Source organism: Melopsittacus undulatus, chromosome 13 (genome assembly GCF_012275295.1).
Source record: "Melopsittacus undulatus isolate bMelUnd1 chromosome 13, bMelUnd1.mat.Z, whole genome shotgun sequence".
NCBI classification, from domain to species: Eukaryota; Metazoa; Chordata; class Aves; order Psittaciformes; family Psittaculidae; genus Melopsittacus; species Melopsittacus undulatus.
This window is the reverse complement of record NC_047539.1, coordinates 8,288,546-8,313,704: the sequence shown is the minus strand read 5'-3', so window position 1 is coordinate 8,313,704 and position 25,159 is coordinate 8,288,546. Positions and strand designations below refer to the sequence as shown.

At 36.8% G+C, this 25,159-nt stretch overlaps 2 protein-coding genes across 4 annotated transcripts in view; one reads left to right on the top strand and one right to left on the bottom strand.

Moving 5' to 3' along the window:
• Positions 1-3,128, top strand: part of ASPA (aspartoacylase) — a 9,278-nt gene extending 6,150 nt beyond the window's left edge. For both annotated transcript variants that reach the window (XM_034069047.1, XM_005142933.4), the window contains 3 exons: positions 46-153; positions 1,041-1,150; positions 1,546-3,128. In XM_034069047.1, coding sequence (XP_033924938.1) covers positions 46-153; positions 1,041-1,150; positions 1,546-1,758 — 431 coding nt within the window. In that variant the 3' untranslated portion in view covers positions 1,759-3,128. The remainder of the gene's footprint in view (positions 1-45; positions 154-1,040; positions 1,151-1,545) is intronic.
• TRPV3 (transient receptor potential cation channel subfamily V member 3) lies at positions 3,080-25,159 on the bottom strand. 2 transcript variants are annotated; one of them, XM_031043531.2, is made up of 18 exons: positions 24,907-25,159; positions 20,822-20,976; positions 17,566-17,670; positions 15,889-15,975; positions 14,989-15,146; positions 14,228-14,404; positions 13,882-14,022; positions 13,153-13,433; positions 12,223-12,399; positions 11,304-11,462; positions 10,721-10,822; positions 10,092-10,165; positions 9,041-9,206; positions 8,470-8,536; positions 7,820-8,091; positions 6,922-7,034; positions 6,139-6,209; positions 3,080-5,236 (listed from the first exon to the last, which is right to left on the bottom strand). In XM_031043531.2, exons 2-18 carry the CDS (start codon positions 20,938-20,940, stop codon positions 5,142-5,144), a joined length of 2,364 nt encoding a protein of 787 aa, XP_030899391.1. In that variant the 5' UTR covers positions 20,941-20,976; positions 24,907-25,159; the 3' UTR covers positions 3,080-5,141. The 2 variants fall into 2 exon arrangements, with proteins under 2 accessions (XP_030899391.1, XP_005142992.1); XM_005142935.3 differs by having other exon boundaries at positions 20,822-20,944.

Sequence of the window (25,159 nt, the reverse complement as noted above, 5' to 3'; positions counted from 1 at the left end):
TGATGTATTATGTCTATATTAATAATCTCCTTCATCTGCAAACAGGTGTGGAGGTGGGTCCCCAACCACAAGGTGTTGTTAGAGCTGATATTTTGGACAAAATGAGGAAGATTGTAAAACATGGCCTTGATTTTGTGCAACTTTTTAATGAAGGTAGAGTATAACAAGAAAATACAGCCTCTATTGTATCAGTGTACTATTGCTAGACAGTACTTTTCAAAAAGCAGGATAGGCTACAATATTTTAAACAGGGAAAAGGATTGTTCTCGAGGCCATCTGAGTGGCCTCAGAAAGTCAGAATTCCTGTATAGCTCCTCTGGGTAGCTTTAAGGCTATTTCCTTTTTCTAAAGGTTCAGTAAGTTTACTTGATCTTAATCTTACAGATGCTTTGAGAATCTGAAATACCAGCTATTTGTACAGTATGGTCATGGAGAACATAGAGAAATTAATACTAAGAAAGGGGTTTAATTTACACACCTTCTGTGCAATGTTATCTAAAATTAAAGTCAATAAATTCTGTAAGATTTTGTTCTACCTGTGTACCGCCTAAAATACTGACAAAAATAGGTGTTTACAATTCTTTTAGAGTCCATTTTGTCAGTGGGCTTTTTTTGGAAGTAGAAGGAAATGAATATAATTGCGTGTGTTAGAATCTCCATTACTGTGCTGGAATGGTAAAGATAAATACCACCAATACCATCCTGTGTTGTACCTACCAAACACAGGCCTTTCATTGGTTCATCTATAAATACATATTTTTAAGGATAAAGTGAAAAGTCATATTTCAGTAGCAAATTTAGACCTGGTTTCATATGCTACAATACATGACTGGACTATCTTTCTGCAACTTGACTTTGAGGGGACAAAAAGGCTGGACATTCTTATGAAGGGCTATCTTATAAGGGCTAATCGCTGGTGTAAACTCTGACGAGATCCAACCTAATGATTTGAGCCATTCTAAAGAGAATAAATAATGCTTTGTTCTTTTTAACAGGCAGTTGTTAATTTTTTGACATGAAATTACATTTATTCTTTCTAGGAAAGGAATTTCCACCATGTACAATTGAGGTTTTTAAAATAATGGAGAAAGTAGATTATCCCAGGAATAAGAATGATGAAGTTATTGCTATTATTCACCCTAAACTTCAGGTAAATTCTAAAATAGTTTCCATTTGTGATGTTTTATAAGTTTTCCTGTGTTGCTTCTGCTACACGGTAGTATATTTTAATAGTAAATATTTAAAGTGACAATATTGACAATGGGTTTATTGAAAAATCTAATTTTTAATTCTAAAATGAGAGTCTGTTTGATATCAACTGTGAGCATCTGCAGTTTGCTTTTATTTCACCTTTACCACTGAATTCTATTCAAACCTGAAAAAGGGACAGACATTTGAAATTACATATTGAAGATTAAGAGGAATTCTTTTAAATGCTTTTGCCTTAAACTGCAGAGAATATAATTAATGAGCATAAACTCAGATATCACATGAAATACATGAAGATTTGAAGTAAATATATCCTATTTACTTTCTTTCTCTAAGGATCAAGACTGGCAGCCACTGAACAACGGTGATCCTCTATTTTTGACTCTTGATGGAGAGGTAATTGCATATAAAGAGAACAGTACGGTCTATCCAACATTTATTAATGAAGCCGCTTATTACGAAAAGAAACAAGCTTTTGTAAAAACAGTGAAAATTAAACTCACTGCAAAACACATCAGATCCTTAGCCTTAGACCAGAGCACTTCTTAAAAGCTCATCATGGATTTTCTGTGCAAGAAGTGTATTTCCCCTCTGAAATCCAGCATTGATCAGTAGTCATTGGTGGAATAATAAATACAGGATCTAATTTTTAATCATAATTTAATTAACATTGCTGAGCACTTTTAAAATGAAATGTACTGTCATTACGCTAATTATGACTACTGTTCACTTGTTCTAATAGATCACTATAGATGCATAGGATAAATATTTTTATTACCTTTATTCACACACTACCACAATACTGGTTAGTGGCTATAAAACATCCAGCATCATATAGAAAGATGCTGATCCACAGAACTATGTTGTATAAAAAAAATTTACAGCATTTCTGCATTATAATCTGAAGCCTCCAATAACCCAAGTTTTTTAAATGGGGTGATTCTTGAAACGTATTCCTTAGATAAACATACAAAATATGAGACAAAGGAAAAGCCATGGAGAGAGAAATAGAGTGAGGGGATGTTTACCAAAATTCTTTTCTGTTATCTGCATGTGGGACTAACCCCTGCCTGTTGAAGCCTTAGGGTTTGTTTTTTCTTTTTATAGTTCCAAAATAAAAATAAGGTAAAAACATACAATTTCTGAAAAGCATACATTTCAATGACATTTTAAGCTTTTTAATTTTTAAGTATTATAAGATTAATTCAGGCTGTTTCTGATTTAACATTAAAGACAAAAAGGTTTTAATTTAGGAGGTGTCTACCAGCCGCAAACATACTGGAACAATATTTAAATTCAGGAACAATAATTAAATTCAGGACAAATATGTGGTTATTCCATGAAACTTTTAAAGACATTTTTTTTGCAACAAAGATATTTTACAGATTTGTAACTTCCCAGCTGAACGCACCTACTGCTGCTAACACTTGCCAAATCAGATTTTAACTGTTGTAACCCAAAAGTTTTTAGTGAAGGTGACAAGATTAGGTGATTACTCAGGTTTTAATGAAGAGAAATGCATACCTCATACCTGAGTATTTCAGAATGGAAATTGGGAAGAATTCCATATGGGGAGACTTCTCAGAGTTTTGAGACTGATTTGATCTAGAATTGTAGAGAGAAAGCCTGTCATAGTAGCTGAAAAAGAAAGGAAAATGAGGATTTAATTATTTTCCTAAAGTTGTTTTTAACATAACTGAGGCTAGAGAAAACATCAAGAGCTTTGCATAATGATACAGTAATTGAGTATTTGCTGAAAGATTCATTGTCTAGATGACCGCCAAATTGTATCTTCCTTACTACTAAATTTAAAGTATTTTTTCCTTGCTTTGTGTAAGTCCTATGGCAATAAAACAGAAACACAGGACAGTGGTTTTTGAATTACAAGTTTAATTTCAATAAACATTGTATAAAAAGTACAGAATTATCTGCTTTAGTCATTATTCACAGGGCTCTCGATAACAACCTGCAGATAGACTGTGTGTGTGACATGGCAGGGCTCTGTGGCCACAGAAAGTGGTTTTACTCAGCAAAGAACTTTTAGACATAACCCCCCACCTTCTTCCTCAGTTTTATTGTAAAGTTTTGTACCTGGTCATTGGCACAGCACAGTGACTTTTTTTGTGTCTTCCCTGTTTTATGGCTACACCTTTGGTGTGACTTCAGTACAGTGCCAAGAGACATCAACTTGTTTCCAGTGACAAGTCTACCCATAGCAATGAGGAGCACAGCACAGGCTAGTTTATTCAGGTTCCTGAGTATATGTGAAGAGGTATATTTTTTTGGTACAAAAACTGGCACTCGAAAGAATCGAAATGGAACTACACAGTCATAAGGGAATTGATACTCTTTGTTGGCAGTTCCAATGCAAAATTAATCAGCAAGAATGAAAGATTCCAAGACCACAGGAATTTTTCTTCTCATACTCACATACCCTACTGAGAAGGCCAGACAATGCTCAGATATATTGGTCTATTGATGTCCTTCCTCTCAAATTCCTATGCCCTGTAAAGATGTAATTATATTGAAGATTTCAATCTAGTCTCATCCATCCAGGCCATATGTGGTAGGAAACACAGGATGTGGCATCTTTAGATGACCAGTTGTGTAGCAAGAACCACGTTCACCATCCCTGCAAACAGCTTTGCACTATCCTTTCCACTGGAGAGTTCCCTCATGCTCTCTTCTGTGCTAAGAAAGTCTTTTGGGTCATTTTGCACAAAGGCTTAGCTGTAAGAATCCAATGCAATTCTTATTATCAACCAAATGTCAACAGAATTCACCTGAGTCTTACTTAAACAGCACCATTAAAACAGGCACCAAAAGAGTAGATATGATGAAAGCCCATGACACTGAAGACACAATATATTAATTGAAATTTAAAAGTACATTGAACAAAATTTTTATATATACATACATAAATTAGAAAAGTAAAAACTAAACCAGGTCATGACAGGTAATGAAATAAAAACTCTTACAGAAATGCTTTGGAGTCCTCTGAATAAAAAAATAACCAAACACCAAAACTTCAGAAGTCTGCAATTGCATTTAACTTATTTTGCTCATTTGGGGAAGAAATACTGACTTCTGTATTGACCCACTTCAGGAAAATAAGAAATTAATTTGCTTTTAAGCAAGAAGAACTTCCAATATGATAACTTATTTTATGCAGCAAGAAGCAACACCATGGAAAAGCCAAGTAGGAAAAGTAAAGAGCTTGTGACTGAACAAACTCAGAAATATTCACCATCATGAATCCCATTTCTGCCCCATTATTTTATGGGAAGGCACATATACATGGTCATAGAAAACAGTGAACAGCACATTACACCCTAGGAATTATGCGCAGGAAAACAGATCAGGCAAAGCTAATGAGACCTGAAGAGGCCTTTCTCCAGCTTGTGAGACCAAGCCTCCAATAACACTGACAGTCAATACAAAAGCTTCAAATGTCTCCAGAACATCATTATTCCAAAATAACATACTTCATTTAGTAGAGTTCAGAATTGAAATGCCTTTCTTTGCTCCACAACAAGAACAGATTTTTTTCTTTTTGTGTACAAGATGTTTCTCATGAGCTAGAGATTCCAAAATATAGCAGATTGGGATCATGATGATCTTAATTTTCCACAAAAGGAAGAAATATCTCACATTTGACCTTTTTTATCCAAGTAAACATCTTGAGCCAAGTTTGAGTAGTGTCACGCAAACTTGGACAGCAGTGTTTCCAAGAGGCTCGAAACTGAACCAGTGAAATACTATATTTGAGTTTAACTTAGCTGCCCTGATTAAATGCATTGGGGTCATCAGACCATGTCTCTAAAAGCCTGTGTTCCAGCTGGTTACAGCCATCCAAAACATCAACAAAGCTTTAAGCATCCATTGCTGATGCTTTTAACCTTCCAAATGACCACACATCAAACACAGCACAACTAAACAGATGTTTCAGGCAAATCATCCATTTCTTCAAATGTATTCAGGGTGGTTTTGCTATTCGTTCTTGAATTATCTTGACTTTTGCTTGGATCTGCAATAAAAAGCATTGTAAACAAACCAGGATAAGGTAGAAACTGTATGTGCAAGACCAAAGTTTTGCACATCTATTTTTTTTGTTAAAAAACATGCATTTATTTAAACAGCAAATCATCAGTTTACTACTATATCTTCTACAGAAGGCTTTCTGTCTGCCCTTTTCATTACTACTGAGCTCATGCTACTAAGCAATATAAATGCTAATTGACTCAAGAGCCTTCAGAACAAGTCTCCCAGATCCTGATGCCTGCTGCCAGAAGGACATCTGACACCTCGAAGTTAGGTCATTTCTCTGTTACACTTCCAACACTGTCAGCAGATGGGTATCTTGAATTTCCTGGTCAACACTCGCTATTTGTCATTCAATATGTATCACAAAACATAAACATGAATGCCCTAGGGTTAAATCAGCAGACTATAGGATTGTCAAGTAGAAATCCTGCCAAATTTTGCAGTGCCATGTGTAACTATTTAAAGGACTAAATATACTTTATGACAACCTTTTCAAAATAATATTTTCTCTCTCTTAAAAAGTTCTCTGAGATTATCCCATTTAAATGCCATAACAGAATGTAAAACTTAGATCAAGTGCAACTGTTTGGAGAAAAAGAAAGAAAGGGTGAAACCACCATGTTTTGGCACCAACATGTAAATAATGAGTTTGTAAATAACCTTTTGTTCAAATATTTACCAATAATTTAACACTCATACCATGTTAGCTGTGAGTTTTCCTAGCAATAAAGGATGTTTGAATATCTAGATTCTGAGAGCTTCTATTTTTAAAGGTATAAAACTATACCAAGCACTTCTAAGGAAAACAAAACCCAAGAAACAAAAAAACAACCAAAAACCAAACACACAATTTCACAAATATGGTGTTATAAAATTCAGCAATACCTGTTGGCCCTGGATCTTCATTAATAAATGAAACATGTGTTTTCCACTCAGTCCACTTCACTTCATTTATCCTGTTTATATTGTATATAAGTTGTGTTATTAGCATGCATTATCATCCAGCTACACAGATGTACTTCCCCTTTCTTTCTTTATTCCTTGGGATTGTTGTTCTTGACCATCAACACTGGCTTTGCTAGTACAGGCTAGCACAGTAGTGGTATACTTTGCTACTACAGCTAGTGTACTTTGCTAGTACAGGCTAGTACAATAAAAGGCTGAATGACTTTTGCAATGCTATGTACTATATAAAGGTGAGAATACAACTACGACTGCTTTGTAATTTCACATATTATAAGCACAGTCTGGAAACTCACCTTAAATATTTAAGTATTTTTCATAAACCAGCATAGTAATACATTGTTTAATGTGGTAATCATCAGTTAGCATTAAATTTAAATATAGTCACTTTGAAGTGAACATTCAAAGGAGATGACAGCAACGTTTACTGCAAGCAGACTTGATACTTGTACATTAAAAAGATAGGAGGTTGAAAATCTGTTCTCTTAACCAAAAATTGTCTATATAAAAAAAACCCACAACCCAGAACACTTTCCCTTTGTTAAAACAGTCACAAATGAAAAAAGGAACAGCAAATTGGCTTTTTGTACACCTGGGGTAATTGGTAGAGATGTAGAAGTATTTTAAAGAGGCTTTTGAGAAGAAATAACTTTGAAGAAACGTACAGAGCAGAACTGATAGCACAGTATTCTAGCTTTGCTTTACCTTAAACACACCCTGGTGTCATTTTCAGCCACTTTACACCGTTCTCCCAGTTGGAATTTTTTCCTCAAACGTTTTGGTAAGAATTTTTCAAATTCCAAAATAGTTCTGGCTCTCTATTAACAATAAATATCAATGAGTATGGTTAACCATATTCAGAATTGACTGATTTCATAGCATAGACGGTTTTCAGACTCCATGTTTCATTATACCATTTCATTCCACCATCCAACACTGATTCCAACACCAAACAGTATGGAATGCCACTTATTGTTTGCAATGTGCAAACAGGCAGTCCATAGTTAGGTCCACTGCAGAAGGCATACTCTGAGAAGAATCAAGAAATCTCACTCTAAACTTGGTGTTTAGGGTTTAATGCCAACACGCCTTCGTGCAACACCCTGCCACAGGAATATATATAACCTGTAGTAGATGCCACCCACCACAAAGCAACTCCAGTCCTTATTATGACTGTTATTGATGACAGCCTGGGACTCAGAGATGTCTAACCTTGATAAGAAACCAGGCTAGGATAAGGTATGAGGAACTGGAGTGAACTCATGCATTGCTCAGACTCAAGGGCCAGAAGAGCAGAGCATGCTCTATTACACATCTGTGGGCAGATAGTGGAACACACCTTCATAGGGGCATATCAAGGGGAATGAAAATCATAAAGGTATGTGAGTGCATGAGGTTGAAAATCTGAGCCATAAGATTATCTTTAAGATAGTTGTTAATTCTGAAGTTATTATGATACCCTGATTATTTCCATTATTTGTACACATATGCAGATGGGATTATCTGTGTTAATATTTCACCCATTCTGAGAGTTATGATAGGTATAGCTCAAAAGATTTTAGCCCAAAAATCCATACTTTCCTAAGCAAACTAATTCACAAACCTGAAGTTTCCAGATATGCTCACTCTCTTTAGAAATATCTTCCACTGTTTCTCCCATTAATGCAATCAGCATGTTCAAGAGAAGAACAAAAGTCAACACAACGTAAGTTATAAGGAGCAGAAGAAATAGTACAGGATACTTTGAATTTTGCTGGATCTCCAGGTCACCCAGTCCTAGGGTGAGCTTAAAAAGATCCATCAGAACAGGTCCCAGACTGCTGTTGGAATGGCATTCTTTGCCATCTTGGCAAGTTTCAATCAATGCAGCAAGAGCTGAGAAGAAATCAGGAAAAGATTTTAATCACAATAATGTTTTATGTATACATGGCATTTTATCCTAAGGAATTCAAAATGTACTGCATAATAAAGAGCTAGAGCTGCCCAGCAACGTACACAGCAGCAGCTAGAAGACAGATTACCAGGAAGCAGAAAGAGCCCACATCCAAATGAAATTGCAGGCAATTGAGAAAGAGCCAAATTACTTATCTGTTTGGATAGTTTCTAGATAGTTTAAATCTCTAAAGTTGGCTTTTTAATATCCAGAAGAAACCCCAACATGAGCTCTCATCATGACAATAGGGCTCTTATTCATAATAATGCTAAAACTTTTACTCACACAGAGCATCAGTGCTTTTCTCCAGTAATATTTACCTACGCCAAATCCCAGCAAAAACACGATATAGACAACTAAAAATTTTATCACATCATGCAGGATGACCTAAAAATTAAATTAAATATTGATCAGAAATAAAAACTGAGTACTAGTTTTACGCTTATTAATTCTGCAGGGATACAGGTGTCCTACACAATAAGGCATCAGATTGCTTTCCACTAAGCAAAGCAGTTGTGGCCTCAGTGAGAAACACAGAAAAGATTGAGGTCTGATTCTTTTCATCTCATGACTGAGCCAGTGTTCTGTCCATGGGTGACTAATTCTGTACAATGTTGGCATTACAGCATATGATGCTATTAAATAGAACTACAATAGCTGAAAAACCCCACAAGTTACATATGTATTTAATGTAATAAAATATTAAGATATGAACTAGTTTCTGCCATTGAAGTTATAGAGGGTATTCTGCTGAAATAATGTGTATAAACTGAAAATAAGACATTTCAGTATAAACTAAACAATGCATCTAAATTGTCAAATAGGCTGCATTGGGATTGTATCACACCAAGTAAGGATCATAACAAGATAGGTAGAAGAAAACAAACTTGCCTTTTGAATCATAACACTGTAAATACCCATGGACTGGAAACCTCTGGTGAAATAGAGCATATTAGCCCATCCCAGGGCCATTGCCAAAACAAGACACACGAGGTGTTCTTTGTAGGAAAACAAGTACAAAAAGACAGAGAAGATCACAAGCAAAGCTTGTATAAAACTGTTAAAAAACAAACACATGTATGTAAAAGGGAAATTACTAGCACAAAACCAACAACAATGGAAAAATATGAAAACAAGACTTCCCTCCTAATGCTTAATTTCTAATTTCATCCTGCATTCTATTCTCCCTTATCAACATTATCATTATATTTTAACAACACAGTAAAGTGAGTACAGGTAGTATATTTAAGAGGATTACATTTATTAAAGAATACTTTTAAGTGAACTATTCTCCCAAAAATAGCTGGTCAGTGCAGATTTTGCTGACAAGGACATTAAGAATTCTTAATAGTATTTTTGAAGCCATTTAACTCAAGCTTTAGATTAACAAAATTGTTAGAATCATTACAGATTTTCTGTGAACAAGGAAGACACTTGTAGGTGTGATGTGCTGTGACAGGATGTAGCCCAGACTTTCAGCAGCACAAGATTGGTATTAGTGTAGTTGGAGGAAGAGGAAGAAAGGTAGGGTTAAACCACCTCTTTTTACTGATCCTACAATCACATGCTAGAAATGAGATGGAATCATCTGTGCTTTATCTAGGCCCAGCTGATGGGATACTCCCATCAGTTTGAAATGATACCTGGTTTATTAGCCAGGTTTCTTAAACATATTTCTGTATATAAGCTGTAAAGAGATACAGAAGAAGCTAAAAGTACTACTCCTTGGGAAAAAATCCAGTCCGTACACATCAGCCCCCAGTACTGTTACTCAGACATGCAACCATTAGTGTGTACTTCAGAAAAGCTGGTGGTAAGATTGCATATATCTCTCTAAAGACTGATAATCTAGAGAAAAAGTGAGCATCTGCTACTTTCTCTGCAACCAAGAGATAGATAAGCATTTTATAGATAGTATAAAATATGTGCATGACAGACTTACAACGCAAAGTGGAACCACGCATCAGAGAGAATTGACTGTAGGTCTGAAGGCCTAAGCAGAAAGATGGCTACACTCTATATAGACAGATATATAAAATACAGAAGCAGCAGTAAGAGAAAGCAGGCCTCAACATTGAGTTTTCAAAATAATTTCAGTTAATGTTCCAAAAAAAAATAGTCTACTTTATCAGACATTAAATCTTCCCAAATTAAAAATCTTTTATGGGCCTGTACCTTCAAAGTTTACATTTCTGTCATCTCTAGCATAATTTAGCTGCTCGTTACTGGGTTTAATTACTTACAGTATATGTCAAAAATTGTATTCTGGGTTTTTTTCCCACATTACAAGTTCCAATTCACCAGTGTCCTTAAAGTCAGTAATTTGACAACATCAGTGCTATACAAAGATCTCTGTTTTGAGAGTCTGAAAGGAAAAACCCCTCATATTTGTTTCACAGAACAACACAGTTATTAAAATATATAACCAGGGTCATTCTCTGTAAGCAATGTATTGTGACAGAGACTTAAATTACATACAAGGATATTCCAAGCGTATTGCCAATATCATCAGCAAGATAGCATATTCATAAACCTAGGGAAGTCCTTTACCTATTTTGCTACAAGTCTTACCTCTTTTATGGCTAAAAATATTGCTCCTAACATAACCATCACCTGTCCCGATAATTGCAGCCATCCCACACCACGTGTTAAAGCTAGTGGATAAGGTGGAGCCTGCAAGAGAAATCCAAAATGAATGACTGAGTTCTGAATCTGAAAGGTAAAGGGCTAAGTAACAGGAAGCCTCAGGTATGTAGCTCTCTGGATACACAATTTTCTTCCCTTTCAGAGAGAATTTTCTCTATAGTGAATTTACAGAATCAGCCCCCTAACATGTGTTATCTGAAATAGCAGAAGTCTCTTTCTTAAAAGAAAAAACAAAATACCCTTTCCACACTTTTAGAAACTTAGCTACCTGTCTTTGTATTACGTATTTGTATTTTGGGTCACTTTCACAACATCAAAATGTGATTATCTCCTCTGTTCTGATCTTTTTCCTCACTGATATAATAGAACCTCGTCTCACTACAGCCAGATACTTGGTTATCTGCTTTTGGTTTATTTGGCATTTTAACTATAATTCAGGAAATACCACTGTATTTTAAAATTAGTAACATTTGGTGAGATTAAGTAGCTGTCAATACTAGCTACTCACTTCATTTTCATTAGGCCTGTGGTAGGAAACCAACGTTAAAGTTACATTGTATAGGAAATAAAACCAGCATGACATAAAGAACATGTGCCGTGCAAACTTCTTCCATTTCATTCGCAGGAGTGAATTCAGAGGCTCCAAAGTCAGCATTTCATGACGGTTCTGTAGGGGGAAAAAACCCAACCAACCAGTTAAGATTTAAACTTGCTGTCTGTAAGGAAACTGAGATCATTTCAGTCATGCATTTTGTGTATTTCAATCCGTATCTGTCCTTGCAGATCTAGAAACGCATCTATGTGCAAAGATATATGTCAGACTCTATCCTGACAAGATACAGTGGGACAACTCCAACTCATGCTGGGATAGCCTGCCCCACTCTGGAAAATGACTGACCTAAAACTGTAATGTGAACTTCTAGTCTTGCTTCCTATGGAAGTTTTAGGTCAGTATTTGAACTTACCAATTGTAAAATTCTGGCTTTGAAAACCTAACATTCCTATATGCCTAAAATACATACCTGCTGGGTTAAGTTTATAACTTTAGACAGAGTATTCTCATAAAGTATTTGTTTGCTTGCACTGTTCTCATGCAGTATCTTAGGCAGCTGCTAGCAGCCACACCGTGGCAAGAAGACACTACCTTTGGTCTGACCAGCTGGGCCATATTTATGTTCCGATGCAAAGCAAATTAATGCTTCAAATGTAGAAATTCCCCAGACACCTAGCCCACGTGTTTCAGGAGCTGAAAGCATATTTGCTTACAGCTGACAATCTACAGAGGTGTAAAATTCATCTTTCTCCCAATATAAAAACTGAGAACCAGTAATTACTGTTTAAGTAATTCAGGCAATGTACAGGCTAAGACATCTAAAATGAGTACACTGTTAGAAAATAGAAAGACAGTTTAGAAATAAGTAACTTACACCAATATTTGTATTATAGACTATAATTTCCAACACTGAATTGTTTGTAGTGGTATCTAGTTCTGTCAGATCATAAAGAGAAGATTGAACAGGACCATAAGCCCAGTCTGTGAATTTTCTTGACAGGCTCCTGTTAGGCTTATCTCTTATCTCTCTGCTCAGGATGTATTTCAGAATCTAAAACATTAACAGAATCATTTGTAAGCAGATATGTTCTTCACAGGAAAGGAGAAAGCACACACACATGCTTGCCAAAACCCCCACCTTTCAACAAGCACATTTTCTAGAGCACTGCAATTCAATGTATTTCTAATTCTGTTATTCAGCAAGTGGTGTTACAGATGACAGACCTCTAGGAAATTAATACGGTATTTTTAATGCTTCCATATTTTCTGTCAGAAAATCATTTTCACATTTTCCTGAAGGGTGAAAGCACAGTTTTCCATGTGATCACATTTATATCTTCCTTTAGCTTGATTACTTTCTAAATCATCCCATTGTTAATTCGTTATCACAATACAGTTGATCTACAAGAGGCTAGTTCTACAGCAGCCTAATAGCAGTTCTAGTGAGGTTTCTGAAATTATTCAAAATTATTCAAAGACTATATAACTGTAGTGCTGTAAAATAAGTCCAGAATTTGAGTTTCTGGACAACAGGAGGATTTTCAAGACTCTTTTTATACAGCACATGCATTTTGTACAGAGAGGGGTTGTTAGAGGGAAACCTTGAAGGGTAGAAGCAACATTTCAATAGAAGGATTTGCTTATATTTTGAACAAAATTAGCTCTCCAAATACTACAGATACATCATACAGCATAACCAGCATGGAAAACTACATGTAAGAGCACTAGTGTCTGAGTATAGTTGGCCTTGACTCTTTTCTCATACTTTATTTCTCTTAGATGCTGATATTGAAATAATACCCACCTCTAATTTCCCAGTTTTTGCAGCTAATTGTAGTGGTGTCAAACCCTCCTTATTCCTTGTTGTTTCCAAATTTCTGGCTTTACTTTTCAACAAAATCATATCATACATTCTGATTACAAAGTCATTCTGGGTTTTAAAGTCCTCTGCCACAGTAACTAATGCATGGAGGATATTGTTTCCTCTGGAATCCTGAGAAGTAATATTAGTCCTGGTATTGTCCATTAGCAGTTGAATTATGTCTGGTTGATTGGTACATGCAGCTAATGCCAATGCAGTTTCACCTACAAAATTATAAAATGCAAGATGTGTTCATATTTTATTACAGGCATTCAAATCATATTATAAAAGAGTGACTGTGTTAAGCAGCTTAATATATGCAAGTACATTTACACATTGATTGTATTGAATTTAGCTCTTGTTTTAGAAAAGCTTAAATTGCATGGAACATTATTTGGATATAATCTTCAGAATCAAAGGTGTTACATTTTATTTGCCATTCAGCAGTTGCAATTTTTTAGTAAGTGTTTTACAAATATTTCTAAGTGTTTATAATACACCACACTCCGGCAAGTTTACAAAAGGTGCTATGTCACTTTTATACCTTGGGATGCAAGTTCCCTTATCTAGATTTAGCTACAGTAATGATTCACACTTGCCTGTGTTCCAAATTGTCTTAATTGTTTGGGTATTCTTTCCTAATTTTTCCAGAGGTATCTCTTTTCCACTTACCAAAATAAAAGCCTTCATGTTTATGTTTGGGATTAAAGAAAATACCCTGGGCGTGAGCATTGACATCAGCTCCTTTTTCTATTAGGCTCTGAGTTATTTCATATTGTCTTCTTTCAATGGCAATATTTAAAGCTGTCTGGCCTGAAACAACAAACACAGGTATTTAGCATTAACTCTCTTAAGCACATTACCAAACTTTAATGACGTTTCACAATGGGTATCACCAGTGATAATGAATAAAAGTTGTTTTAGGAATTTAAACCATCATTAGAATGCTTGAAGAAAACATTACTTTATGGATGGTATATTTAACCATATACCTGAAACTGGTACGAGATGGCAGTACCTTTATATGCCTCTTCTGTGTATGCTGCATTGATAAATCTCTCCAAAATACCATTTTCTTCTGCAAAGGATAGTAGCATATTCACTATCTCATTTGTGTTTTGGTTGATGTTCAGCAGAGCTTTCATCAGGCAAGTTTTGCCGGTATCTGAAGCTGTGAATTTTTTCATCAGATAATCTACAAGAGTGAATTTTGAGATTATTTAAAGTGGACAGAAAATAATTCTAATCTTACATTTATTACGGGTGAGACCTGAGAGATACGTATGAACATAAATTATTTGCCAAACAATTACTCCATCCTACTCACTTTGTATTCAAGCTATGTATACTTGGTGAGATGATGCAGTTTAAGATGTGATACTAATTAATAAGGTAGCTAATGCACTTGGATTTTCTTTCAGACATCCCACTGCTATGCTAACTCCAGACAGATCCAGAACTCTTACGTTCTTTGCCCATTCAGCCATGCTGACACATTGCAAACCCTGTCTATACTGCAGTTTGGATCGAGACACCAGCACTGAGTCTCATGCTGCAAAAGACTAGCTGTGGTATGGCTGTGGGCATACAGTGCAGATAGATTGTCCATCTATCGTAAGGAGCAGATAAATACTCTCCAGTGTTGCCTCAGAGGCCGCAAAGGAATGGCTGATTGAATATCTTAAGCTTTCATTTTGAAATAGGAAATGTGACGTATGTTTCAGACTGCACACATTCCGGAAAAGCTAACAACCTTCTCCAGGGAACTCCACAGCTCACCTGGCACAGTCATGCTCCTACAGGCATTTGATCTTTCCTTCAGCTCGGTGAGCAGACACTGCAATTCTTCGATATTCCCCTCAGATACAGCCCGAAATATGTATTTTTTCAACTTCTTCTGGGCACTAGTCTGCTCAGGTCCTTGTGATATGTTAGCACTGAATCATAAGAAATAATAATGGAATTGATGATTCAATTTACTGTGTTATATTCTTATTTCTACATAAGAGGAAAAAAAAATACAGTTACTTGCCCTAGACTACATATACTTGCCCTGCTTCCATATATATCTTGGCATGGACCTCTCAGGATGTTTCTGCACATTGCTTATTTGCAGATAAGTGACTATTAAGAGGAGGTTTATAATAAAAATATGCATTTGTCAAGTACTTTGTTTTGCATCTTTTCCCAGTTTATCCATTCTTCTAACACAAAGGCTGAGAAATACTCTGCTTCTCTGATCCATCCACTCCACTGACTCACTGGCTGATGCTGTACTCCAGCTGCACCCAGCCCACTCACAGCAGAAGACAGTTTTTAACTTCACATTTTCTTAAACAACTTCTCTCATCATACATTATTCTGGAATAAGAGTAATTTAGTATTTTTCCCCCAATCAGAAATACTCCCAGCTCATGCCTAACTCTATTTGGTGTTTAGGTCCTTTGTTGTCATCTAGAAGGCAGACATTACGTATGAAGAATCCTCATACTATAGATGAGATTTGAGAAAAGCTGGTTAGATTTCTTCATTTCAAAATTTAATTATTCAAGAATCAGAAATGCATGCATACATATGACCTTACTTATAAAGCATGACAGGCAAAATAGGTAATATCTGCTTTATCATAGGCTTAATCCTCTGAAAATGTACTAAGAAATACTTCATGTCCCTACTCACCAACAGCTGTCTACATTAGGGCTATATTCAGTCGCATCATCCTGAAGAGACTGTGGAGAATCCATATCTTCCCCATTTCCAGATGCACTACAGAAAACAGAAAAACAAGTGCCAAGATAGGATGGTACTGGAAGACCTGGTTTTTTTTTGGCAAATTGCATGAGGAATCAGTCAATACTAGAAAGCAGAATCTACAGTAAACCTGAAATCAGCCTAATTTGTGCTTCAGAATTTCATCTCCCCTGTGAATTTTAAAGTGAGTGGTAAAAATGAAAAGGCCCACAGGCTTTTATGATATTTTAGGAAAGCAGCCTGGTTTGTGGGGTTTTTTTGTGTTCTTTTTTATTTTTAAATGATCATTGCTTTTTATGTATCATCCCGAATGCTTGAAGCTTTCTTTCCTTTTCACATGCTTAATTTGTCACCTGCCACAAACCAAGTGCTAAATCAGTAACAGTGCATGGGTTGCGAGCACACAATGAAAGTAATTTACCTAAAGATTTACTATGCAGTACACTATAGGCAACTCAAAAGCATTTTGCAGGTGACATGAATGGAAGCTTCAGCTAAAAGAAATCAAGGACTGGGCACTATATACATATTCAGTTACTAAATTTAACAGATTTCAGTGGTATTTGTATTTTGAAATTGCTGTACATAATTTCCAGACATCCCTAAAAGCAGATCTGACTTAAAAATTAATTTATTATAATTTTCCTGACTTGTATTTTTGTATTCTATAAGGTTTAGATTTGATGAACTACCTCAGGTTAATAACTATGGGAGCCTGAACATCTAGCTATTGACAAGAGAGATGTATGTATATTAACACAAGGACTCAGCATTGCTCTGCAGATACTCCCTTCCCTTTGAAATAAAGCTGGTAGCTCAGAGTCCATTCTCATTCAGTTTATCACTTCTCTGCAGAAAACCGTGAAGAATCTGGTGACAAAGTGTATGTGTGCCTTGTGCAGGCCTGTGTGTCTGAATGAGAGGAAGAAATCTGGGTACTTCTCCTCTGAAATCAAAATAAGACTGTCAGCTAATTCCCAAAAGCTGACCAGACATCCGTCATACACACAAACATTTGGCCATTCTGGGCTTATGCTATATTTGATGCATATTTCCCTTATTCATAATTATTGGTTGTTAGTACCCCACACATCTAAAAGAATTAAGTGCATTCTTCCCAGACATCATTTTTCTCCAGTCAGCATGAACGGCTGCCTTTAAATATCTCAAAGTCAGCAGTTTCACGTTGTTTGATTGTCAGTGAGCAATAGGGAGAGAATGTCGGCACACAGCTGGGAATAGGGTTTGCTAAACTAAGCTGTGGTCTTCATGCAGTAGAAAATACACGAACGGGTACATGGAGTTCAACCTTACATATCATAAATAAGGTTAAGACATAAAAAAAGAAAAAAGACCAACAATTTTAAATTTATTCAAATCTGAGGCCTGATTTATTCAGTGTAAACGACAGCAGCAGATAAACTCAAGGATAAATCACCTAGCAGCAACTGACCTCCAATGGAGCTCTATCTTTGAAGTGACCAAAAGCTAAAAAAAGCCATGTGAAATTTTAGCTCTGAAGTCTAAGGAGAAATAAAGAATAGCTGCTGAAAAGAAAGCAGATATAACTGCAGTATGACTACTGCATACACATCTATAACTTACCATGGACGAATATTTGAATCCATTGGTTTTGAAAACACGGGGGGAGATGTATTATTTGGAGTCGCATTGCTTTCAAAACCATCAATCTCCAGAAAAAAGTGAGAACTGTAGAACAGAGTGCATTTAAGAAAATATTAGTAAAGAAAGCAAGCTCAGTTTGTATTTTCTGGCATTATACCTAACAAGACACTGGAGCAGAGGCTTACCTATTTTCCCTCGGAGGAATCCCAACCTCCCACACTATGCCCAGCACTTTCATGCTGGCAGATGGGCAAAAGATCCCAAGATATTTTTAGAACACATGGCATCAGGTCCTGACATGCCTAAGCAGTTACTCCAGTAGCCTTACAACAGCCTTGTATCCACCTTCTGTGAAAACCAGGTATTTCTTGAACAGCCATACAGACACACACACAAATGCTTTTTAATCTACTGCATTCTAGTTCTTGTTTCTCCAGCTGGGAGCCATCAGGATGGAGCATTTCAAACCCATCGGCAGTGATAATCATTAAGTCAGAAAGTTTGAAAAGTCACATGTTAAATGACATCAGGCATTTCCACCATCCAGGACTGAATTTATAATCCTGCCAGTCAGTGCACAACATTTAACTATTTATAGGAAAAATAAATTATATTTGAAACAACAGAGAAAAGGGAACACAAGAAGAATAGGAAGATTTCACCCTTTAAAAGCCTGAAGAGTTGAGAGGCAAAATCAATGGCTTGGTATTACCAGATCTCATTAAAACATGGCTAAATTCACCAAAGACAGTGATGAATGTAGCAACTCCCACATGGCCTATTGCTCAGAAATGTCTTACTAAAATGTTCCAGTTGTCCTGTGGAAAATGTTTATGGTTCAGTCCATAGGGGATTTCTTTTTGTTTTTACCTGCATCTTTCCCAAAGAACCCCACTGAATTCAAGTACACATACTGATGCTAAAATGTAATATATTATTAAGATACTACTGAACAATCTGTTGAGGTCATACTATTTCAAGTAGATACAGTGGCCCTAGTTCATGGCATTTTTCAATGGTTTGGTGATCCAAGTGTTAATTCACTGTGCGTAGCTGTTTAAACTTAATGACTTTTTAATATTTGAGATGTGCCTGTGAATGTATTCTTAGCAGGAAGCAAGTAAAATGCCACTTCTGGTTAGCAAGACTGTGTCCCTAAAACTACCTAGGCAAGGGGCACAGGAAAAACCTAGACAGCAGCAGGACTGTTGCCGTTCTTTGTGCCAAACCACTGTTGTTTCACTGGGGTCTGGATTTGGCAGAGACACTTAAGGAGGAGTGAAAAAGAAATTGTTTCATCCTGTTGTTTTGAATTCCCTCACCATGAAATGCACGAGCTGTCCTAATAGGCAAACATCTGTTAGAGGCTGCAGTGAACCTCCATAAAGCCAAAAGTGCCAAGCTCTAGGCTTTGCTGGACCATCTCACCTGCCCTTGGCTCAGCACCAGGAGGGGATGGTGTGTCACGAGCTGATGTCTGAGAGCAGCTCCTGCTCTCCCAACAGTGTGTTTTGCTGAAGATTTTGGCATCCAAAAGATGTACAGCAGCTATGATGGGGGCCCAGTTTTGGAGGCTGTCATACCTACCCTATCCTGGCACGTGGGTTATCTGGGGATACCATGGGGGAGAAAAAACAACAAAGCCACCGTGCAAGGCAGGCAGACAATTGCTAACAAATACCAAAGTGCTTACGTGGCTGTGGTGCACGCTCTCGGGAACACTGCCTACAATCAGGCTCTGACAACACTGGTAGCACTCCTCCCAGCCTGCCTGTTGTTTTTCCTGTACTTAATTTTATACTGTTAGTCCACCGAAATACCTTCAAGAAAGGGAAGTTCTTGTCTTCTGAGAAAGTGCATATTGGCAATACATGTTTTCAGGTGAGAAATGCCACCCATGGAAGTGCAGTCGCTGCTTAGTGGCACAGTAGAAGGAAGCATTTTGAGACAACAGAAGTACAGCAGCAGAGAAACATATAATTAGTAGAACACATTAAACCTCTGCATTAAAATTCACGTGATTGTCATTCCTTATATTACAGGAATGTTGTGGGCCACACCCTGAGCTCTTAGTTGAGAGATGGGAAAAACCCCCAAGGTTACTGTTACTGATGCCACAAAACTGAATGTGAGATATGAGCTTCAGTAATTGAGGGGTAGTGTTTGCCAGTATTTGTTAGAGCTCCACAATCAAAAATGGAATGCCCCTTTTTGAAGTACTGGGTGTACTGTGAGCTCCTCAGGCACCTCACCTCCCTTTAATACAACCAAAGAGCTTCTCTATTTGAATTTAATGACAGAAAGACAAATTAGGCCACCCAGACAGGGGGTCTCATATAAATAATGACACCATTTCTGTGGAAAGTGATTCCTCTGGTTATTAAGAATTATAAATGTCAGAACAGCCACAATTGCCTAGGCCTTCAGAGTTTCAAAAAGTGCCACAATAACTAGTAATTAGCCACAGAGTGAAAAGCTTATGAATGAAAATTCATCCTCACTCTACAGTAACCTAGTTAACTTCAATTCCACAATATCAGGGATGAATTATGGCTTATATTTCCCCATTCATATTAAATACAAACTCTTAATCTTTTTATTAATTCTCTATCATAAATTATTAATAGAAGTGAATATTTTATAAAATAAAATGAAGAAATCTTGTTATTCAGAATAATGAAAAATGGAGTGAATTCAGGTTTTTGTCTGTGACAGGATTTTTCAAGCCTCCTGCTCTCCCAACGCTCATTTAATTCACCTCTACTGATCCATAACCTGCCACATTTCCATGTGAGGCTGGGTTTGAAATGCTCCCTTTTTTCAGACCGGTATCTCTTATATAAAACCTGCCATTTGATCACTCTACTCTCTCCTATTGAAACACCATAATTAGACCAGATTCTCATAATCTTATATAGATATGTAGAGTGGATGCCAAAAACTCAGCTGATATGAAACATTAACTAAAAAGACTGGTGCATGAGCCTAATGTCTCTAGGAGAGGGGTTAAATATTTGTCCCATTAGGGTAAAAAGCATCCTATGTCTGCCTCACCAGGATACTTTTCCACTTCTGAACAGCACAAGTATACTCATTTTTCTAGGTACCTTGTGTTCATCAGGTGTCTCATTCATACATACAGCATGCATAAAGATGTTAGTGGTATTTCAGTGCAAATATCTACTAAAGGAGATAAACCAGGGAGTTTTAATGGTTTAGACTGAGTTAGTCTTACCTTTTCTTTGTGGGAGTGCTTTCAGTTGGCTTTTTCTCTTGCTGGTTTGAAGGGGGAATACCAGATGGATTTGTTTTCTTGCCCATTAGTGGAATAATTTCGCTGTTATCTTTAATCATGTTTCTGCAGTAGACAGATTCACAGTTATTCAAGTCCTGTTCATTTAAAGAAAGCACCAAAAGAAAAAACAAATTGCCTATTTACAGTCTCTTATCATATAAGCACACAAATCTTGATTTCCACACCCCACCCAACCCCCCTAGGTTTTTAATTTGTCAGTTATTAAGCACATACACACCATTTTGTATCAAGGCTGGAGGGTTACATTCATCACTTCACTAAACTAGAAGAGAAGTGCCATTAAAAGTGATACCATAAATCCAGGAAAACCATAAACTCAACCACATGCCTAAATTAAACTGAAAGGAGTATGTCAATCACAATGACAATATATGTTATTTGGAGAAACAGAAAGAGCACAATGACTTTCATAAGCAGCCCTAAAGCTGGTGTATATTTACAGTTAATCTAAGTAGACTGCTCTTATCCAAGCAAACTTTAGAGAAGTGGTAAATTCAGTGCAACAGGTACAATGCATGGAGGAAGGTTCCAGATGTGAAAGAGAGTGAACACAGAAAAAGCTCTGAAGCTCTTCACTGCATTAGAACAGCAGAAGCAAGAGACAGTCTCTGAGTATGATGCCTAGGCTGAGCTATACAATCACATGAGTAACATTAAGGACTTGTGTCCTGCTGACATTTCTCTGCATTTCTTCAGGGAAAAAGGAAAAAAAAATAAAATCATGACTAGTGGATGGGAATGCTCACCACCACATGACACAAAAGAATCTTGATGCATATTATCTGCTTATAAACATCTACAACATGAATTCTGTAAGTAATAGTGAATAACTATCTTCCTCTTTATCAATATAATACTCAAGGGCATAATTTTAAATCACCAAGGATCATTTGAAAGTGAGAAGGTGAATTCAGGATACTTTAAGATTAAATATAAGAATAGTAAGCTTTACAAGGTCATAGACCCATGTCCAAGGAACTCGGGAGAGTGCTCTCCATACCCAAACATAAATGCTAAACATCACTTGCCTGCAAGTGTGAACAAAATGAACTACATATTTTCCTTCTCCTACTTCCACTTTCCCTAATGTGACAAATGTACAGACAAACTTTTCACTCCTGTGAGTCTCAATGTGCCTTGGCACTAGAATTTCTTCATTATGGGAATATCAAGATAGAGAAAGCAGACTATGAAGCATGTTTGAAAGACATGGTACCTGGTGTGAGAGGAGAGACACACATATCAAATACACTGATTCTTGAGTGAAAATCTATTAATACATACACAGCAAATGTTTAAGTATAGAAAGTTTTCGAACCCAGGTACAGAAAACAGAATTCACAGGGCCCAAACACATGTAGGTGCAGCTCTAATTTCTTGTCATTAAATGGAATCAAAATCTGAAATGTTGGAAGTACTCCTTACCTTGAAAAGGTTGGATTAAACAGGCACGCAAAGGAATTTTTATAGTATTTTCTACCACTGGTAGGTGTGTTCACATTAGTGCAACTCAGAAATTTGCCTGGTTTGGGTGCATTTCCTACGAATTCGTATCACAACTTTAACAGGAATAATTTATAAAAGGCAAATATGATTTACTTGGTACACTTGCATCCAAAACACACCGTAGCTTTCCCTGCAGTAAATACACAAAAGAACTAACCTTGGATGTTATATATTTGAGGTAGGAAAAACTGGTTTATCTATGCCTTTGAAAATGCAATTCATGTAGTCTTCAGATGCATATTGTATCAGTGAATACACTGATAAACATTTAATCTTAACACAGCTTAAACAAATGACTGTTGTCTTGCTTAGTTTATAAATAATTCTGCTGTTCACTCTTACCAAGTACTTTAAGAATGCACAGCAGTTTATGAGCAAAGACATTTCCCATCCAGAGGAAGAGACAAATGTCTCTTGACATGTACTTGATATAAATCAAATATAAGTGGACTAGAATAAGATGGAGCTGGGCATTAAGTAGCTTCACAAAATAAGTTACTTTAAAGGAAGAGAATAGTCAAAAACAGATTAATAGGTAAAAAAATGCATTAGCAAAAGCAGTTGCCAAGTTGAGAAGAGTACAGCAGGTAGGTGTGTGACATTGGATGGGTCAAAGAGTGCTAGGAAGAGCTGGCAAAATTAAGACCAAGGTTAAAATCTCTGAAGCACACAATAGGAAAAGCTTATTTGTGAGCAATGCTGGAGCTGCTCAGATATAGCAACACATTTCTGTGTGGGCCATCTGCAGCCAGTTGTCACCACAGAGATTTTAGTAGTGGCTTCAGAGCAGGCTACATCATTTAGGAGAGGTGAAAACAGTCAAAGATAGTGTTGAAGTCGTATTGGATGATGAAGGACTACTAAATTACCATTGACAGAAGGAAATCATTTGGGAAGGAAAAAGAGGGAAGATTCACTTCTGTTTGTATGGACTGCAGCTTTCAAATGCACACAGAGTTGACTGTGTGATCTCAGCTACAAAGACTATTTTAAACAAGATCTTGGACGCTGCACAAGTAAATAACTGCAGGCACAACAGTTGAAGTTCCTTGCTACAGTGCTGAGGTAGTGTCTGTTTCTCACTTTTAATCATGATTAATTGTATGCTTAGATGAAAACTTAGCAAGGGATTTCATCAGGATCTTCCAGTGCACTATCATTTTCTGTAATCTATGACATATAGAGCAAAATAGTGTAACAGTTTGAAGAATGTAAAATTATAAGCAGTGTAGCTTGTGTAACCTGATATGGAGTGTCTTCTATTGTTGTAACTATTTTCTACTCCCATTATTAGTTAATTGTTACTTACAGATCACCAGAGAGGTGGCTTGTTTGAAGTGGGCAGTGATACGAAAGCACCACTTCGATTTACAGTATTAAGAATTACTTGAAAGGGGATTCTGGAGACATTGAGGACTTAGTATCTCAACTCCAGTGTGCTGGGAAGAGAGCGTTTAACTGCAATGGTGAATTGACTCAGCAACTCCTACATGAGTGGCACTTTACACACTATCACAGACTCAACTTGTGTTTATCTGAGAACAAAAGAAATCACACATATCTATAGCTTTATAGCTCAATAACAGTGTAAGCAAAGAGGCTAATGACAGAATCCTACAAATCAAAAGAAAGACTCAGCTGTGATTTCCTGGGACGAAGGTCTTTTCCAGGGGGGCAGAGGAATGGAAGCGACTACCAAGAGCTGTTTCATTCACGGGGTCCTTCAAACATCCATAGCATAGACCACGATGCTTTCCAACACCTATGACCTAATTCTTAAGAGCTCATAAAAAAGAAACCCCCTCCCCCTAGGGGAAAGTTGATAAAACTTTATTTTTACTTTTGTGCACAATTGATGGTATATGAATCCTATCAGCAGAAATTTACATCTGACAGAAAGAGTTTAATGCCTTAAGTCTGTAAGATTTTTTAACATTTGGGGGACATCAGGTGTTATCAAAAAGTCATTTTCTTCTTGGTGAGAAACTTGTTCTTTCCTACAAAGGTTTTTCCTCACAGAAATTTTAGAAGACTCTAAAAAGCCAAGTTTTTCCCTGAGGAAAATACCTTAAAGATGATTTATCTCCTATCTCAGGATTAAATCAAAAGAAGCAATTTTACTGAGTTGAAGTAAAAACTATTGTACTAAACTAGGTATTTTACCTTCAAAAGCCACCACAGTAACAAACTTTCAGTGGAAGAGGAAGGTATCATTTAAGTTTAGCTTGTATGATAGTATATTTTGAATCCTCTTGGCACAGAAATTAGGAAGTGCAACAGGGCAACAAATATGAACGGAAATAGGTCTGTCTTTCTTTACTTCTGAATGCCCAAGGAGTCAGCATGGCATGGCTCAGGAAAAAGATTTATAAACTAGAAAAACAGAAAAGCATCCTCCATTTAAAAGATAGGTTTAGCCTTTGTCTCTTGAAGATTTCACTCTCTACAAAACCATCACACCTACACCGGACACCCAAAGAAGCTCCCAGAGAACTTACCCTGCTTACGAAACTGGCATTTCGGTGTAGACAAAGCGCCTCAGAGTTGTAGAGATGAAGTTCAAAGCAGGGGCCTGCTGACACAGCGACAACATCCAAACTAGCTCATTTGCCAAATGGGTAGAACTATATTCCAGCTCAAAACTATCCTAAAAACGCAAAACCACCCTTCTTCAGTCATCCGGGTGGCTCAGGTGTTGGAAAGCCCAGGTAAGTTCAGTGCCGGTGGACTGCCGCCTTACAGGGCTTGCTG

Coding starts and splice junctions, on each gene's coding strand:
- TRPV3 (XM_031043531.2), bottom strand. CDS start 20,940: ATGATTAAAGATAACAGCGAAATTATTCCACTAATGGGCAAGAAAACA. Junction 15,976..17,565: donor GATTCAAATATTCGTCCATG/GTAAGTTATAGA, acceptor TGTTTTCTGTAG/TGCATCTGGAAATGGGGAAG. Junction 13,434..13,881: donor ACATGAAGGCTTTTATTTTG/GTAAGTGGAAAA, acceptor ATAATTTTGTAG/GTGAAACTGCATTGGCATTA.